At 52.9% G+C, this 3,543-nt stretch overlaps 1 protein-coding gene across 1 annotated transcript in view; it reads right to left on the bottom strand.

The window, feature by feature from the left end:
- ZNF331 (zinc finger protein 331) overlaps positions 1–3,543 on the bottom strand; it is a 47,671-nt gene that overhangs the window by 1,633 nt on the left and 42,495 nt on the right. Inside the window, exons 6-7 of the mRNA XM_027770399.1 lie at positions 2,129–3,376; positions 996–1,072 (exon numbers count right to left, since the gene is read on the bottom strand). Of these exons, the coding sequence (XP_027626200.1) occupies positions 996–1,072; positions 2,129–3,376 (1,325 nt within the window). The remainder of the gene's footprint in view (positions 1–995; positions 1,073–2,128; positions 3,377–3,543) is intronic.

Genomic DNA, 3,543 nt, shown 5'->3' with positions numbered 1-3,543 from the left:
CCCAGGCTGTACGGAGCACCCCACCCCAGCCCCGCCCCAGCTCTCCGAGGCTCCTCTTTCTTCAGCCTTCGGGAACTTGTCCCCGAGCTCTGGTCACTCCTGTCACATGCACAGGCACTCCTTCCAGGCCCACCCCCTCGGCTCTCGGACCTCCCCTCCCCACCCACACCCTCGGTTCCGCTATGGCTCTAGTCCTCTCCCCGTCTTATCTTCGTGCTCAGACACCTTTCTTAAGATAGCTCAGGGGCCAGATGGTGGCACAGCAGTAAAAGGCAATGCTCTCAGGAGTCAATGGCGCGTGAGAAGGCTCCCAGTTCAAACCTGGAGACCTCCCTGAAGACGCTGGGCGCCCGTGCCCACGACCCAGGACTGGTGACGTTGGGAGTGGGCTGCAGCACCAGGACCCTGTTTGGGGTGCTGCTTATTTCTCTTGGTCACTCATGGAATGAAAAAAAACCCAAAGACAGCTCAAGTTCCTCTCTTGAGTCTAAGGGCTTCCCCAGCTCTCCCAGGACTCCACCCTGGGGCCTGGCCCTTCCCCCAGGACTTGAGCGCTTGCCTGCCCACCCCTGCCCGGGGGACTCTAGGAACTGGCAGAGATTCAGTTGGCTGCCCCATTTCCTTCAAGAAATATCCAACAAAGAAACTAGCTCACTGTTCTTAAAATTTATTTTTAACTGACAAATCATAGCCGTATTACATTCACCAAGTACAGGGTGCCGCTCCGTACGCGGGCACAATGTGGAATGAGTAACTCAAACGAAGCGACACACTTGGCACCTCACTTACCACTTGTGGTGAGACACGGACACATATGCTCTTGGTTACTGTGGCTTTAACTTTAGCCACTCTGGGGACTCTGGTGACATCACATCGCGGTCTGATGTTGCGTTTCCATGGTGAGTAATAACGCCAAACACGTTTTCACTTACTGCCACTGGGCGACCTTCTGTGAAGTGCTCAAGTTTCCCTCTTCCCCCGGATCTGGTACCCACCTGAGGGACTCTTCCTGGTTCCTGTGAGTCTTTGGTCAGGTGTATGCAGGCGAACACCTTCTGGGCTGCTGCCTGCCCTCCCCTGCAAGGGCATCGTCTGATGAACAAACTGTCCTTTCGATGAAATCTGCCTTTGAGTTTTCTATTGAGTGTCTGCTGTGCACTGAGAAATCACTGTCTAACCTAAGGCTGGACAACCGTCTCCTGTTTCTTCTAGAAGTCTGACAGCCTTTTCTAAACTCACTGCACTCACAGAGGGTCTTCTGGAATAATTCACTAATAGCAACACTGGGAGTAATGATCACAGGAACAATAGTTAACACGCACTGAGCTCACGCAGGACTCCAGATACGCCGTCGAGGCGGTCACGTGCACATTTAGTTTCCACGGCGGCCTGAGGCAGATGTGATTATCCCTATGTACAAAGCACGCACCGTACGGACCACGCACAGCGCACTAAGCAGGTTTCACAGTGTGTCACAGGAAGCAAAGGGTGGGACAAGGACCCTGGTAGGGCATATGCCACAGCAGATTTCCCCACACACGACATGAGCAGGACCAGATCTGAACTGGGACGTGGAATGGTACTGGCAGGCTTCCATGAACTCATTCCACTAGCCCAGCCAGTAAAAGCGTCTATGCTCTGTGTGTGGGACCAGTAAGAAAAAGTGATTTTTCTGCTCTCCAAATTTGCCTCTAGAATGATTTCTGTTCAGGGCCGGCCAGTGGAATGGTGGTTAAGATGGCCGGATCCCACATCATCAACTGTGTAGTTCGAGTCTCGAACCCAGCAGCTTGAAAATGACATGGGCACATGTGCGTATGTGCCCAAAAATCCTGAAAGGAGGGAGAGATGGAGAAGGGAATGCCACCGACCTTTCCCCGTAGGGGAGCTTTCTCATTTTCCCTCACTGTCTCCAGTGAGTGCACATGCCTGCTGGCAAAAACAAAAAAAAAAAAGAAAGAAAGAAAGAGAGAGAGAGAGAGAGAGAGAGAGAGAGGAAAAAGAATGACTTCTGATTTCTATAAACAAAACAGTAACTACTGAAGGCTTTCCCATGGTAAACTGTCACGAGGAAAGGACTGTCGTGCAGAGGCCTTCGCACACGCCACTGCGGCGTTGGTGCCTCAGCTATCGTGGATTTGCTGGTGCTCTCTGAGGTGGCTCGTATGACTATATGCCTCCCCACACTCCTTGCACTCGTGAGCTTTCATGCCAGCGTGAGTTTTCTGGTGCTGTGTGAGCTGGTGGCCGTGACTAAAGGACTTCCCGCACTCTTTACAGCCATAGGGCTTCTCCCCTGTGTGAATCCTCTCGTGTTTAACAAGGCTGGACCCGTAAATAAACGCCTTCCCACACTCCTTACACTTGTAAGGCGTCTCGCCCGTGTGGATTCGCTCGTGCTGGGTGAGGTGGTAGCCACAGTTGAAGGCCTTCCCACACTCCGTGCACTTATACGGCTTCTCGCCCGTGTGAATTCGCTCGTGCTTAACAAGGCTGGAGCCCCAGCGGAAGGCCTTCCCGCACTCCTTACACTCGTGGGGCTTCTCCCCGGTGTGGATCTTCTGGTGCTGAGTAAGGTAATTGACGCGGGTGAAGGCCTTCCCACACTCCTGACACTCGTAGGGCTTCTCGCCTGTGTGGACTCTCTTGTGCTGGATGAGGCTTGACCCGCAGATGAAGGCCTTCCCGCAGTCCTTGCACTCGTAGGGCTTCTCCCCACTGTGGATCCTCTTGTGCTGGATGAGCTTGTACACGCGGCTGAAGGTCTTGCCGCAGTCCTTGCACTCGTAGTCCTTCTCCCCGGTGTGGAAGCGCTGGTGCTGAGTGAGCTCGTCGCCGCGCCGGAAGGCCTTCCCGCAGTCTTTGCATTCGTAGGGCTTCTCGCCCGTGTGGATCCTCTTATGGATGACCAGGCTCGAGCCCCAGCGGAAGGCCTTCCCGCAGTCTTTGCATTCGTAGGGCTTCTCGCCCGTGTGGATTTTCTGGTGCTGAGTCAGCTGGTTACCCCAGCGGAAGGCCTTCTTACAGTCTTTGCATTCGTAGGGCTTCTCGCCGGTGTGGATCTTCTGGTGCTGACTGAGCTGGTAGCCACGGCTGAAGGCCTTCCCGCACTCCTTACACTCGAACGAGCTCTCCCTGCTAGGGAGCCTCTGCTGAGGCCGAGGCGGCGTGCTGTCCTTGTTGGCAGGTGTTTTTCTAGAGCCACTTGTCGCTTGATTCGAACAGCCCTCTCGAGCACGCGGTGGTCTTCCCACCGCACCCTCACACATCCAGGTAAGGCCCAGGGATTTACGTTTTCCATCTGAATTCCTTTTGGAAAAATTGATTTCACAAATGTTCTTTTCTAAACACTTAGCCTCATATGCGGATTCCAAATCTGGAAAAAAATAACAAATTTTGTTTTCTTTAAAAGAAAACAGTAACAACCTTAACCACAAACTGAAACTTCTCCTACAAATTCTCTAGTCGAGTAAGTATGAATTAACTAAAGCTTCTGATAAAGTGTAGACTTCCCTTCTGGCACCACATGCTCAATGAAAGACA

The sequence above is a fragment of the Tupaia chinensis genome, unplaced genomic scaffold (genome assembly GCF_000334495.1).
Source record: "Tupaia chinensis unplaced genomic scaffold, TupChi_1.0 Scaffold000131_1, whole genome shotgun sequence".
NCBI lineage: Eukaryota > Metazoa > Chordata > Mammalia > Scandentia > Tupaiidae > Tupaia > Tupaia belangeri.
This window is presented reverse-complemented; position numbering and strand designations above follow the sequence as displayed.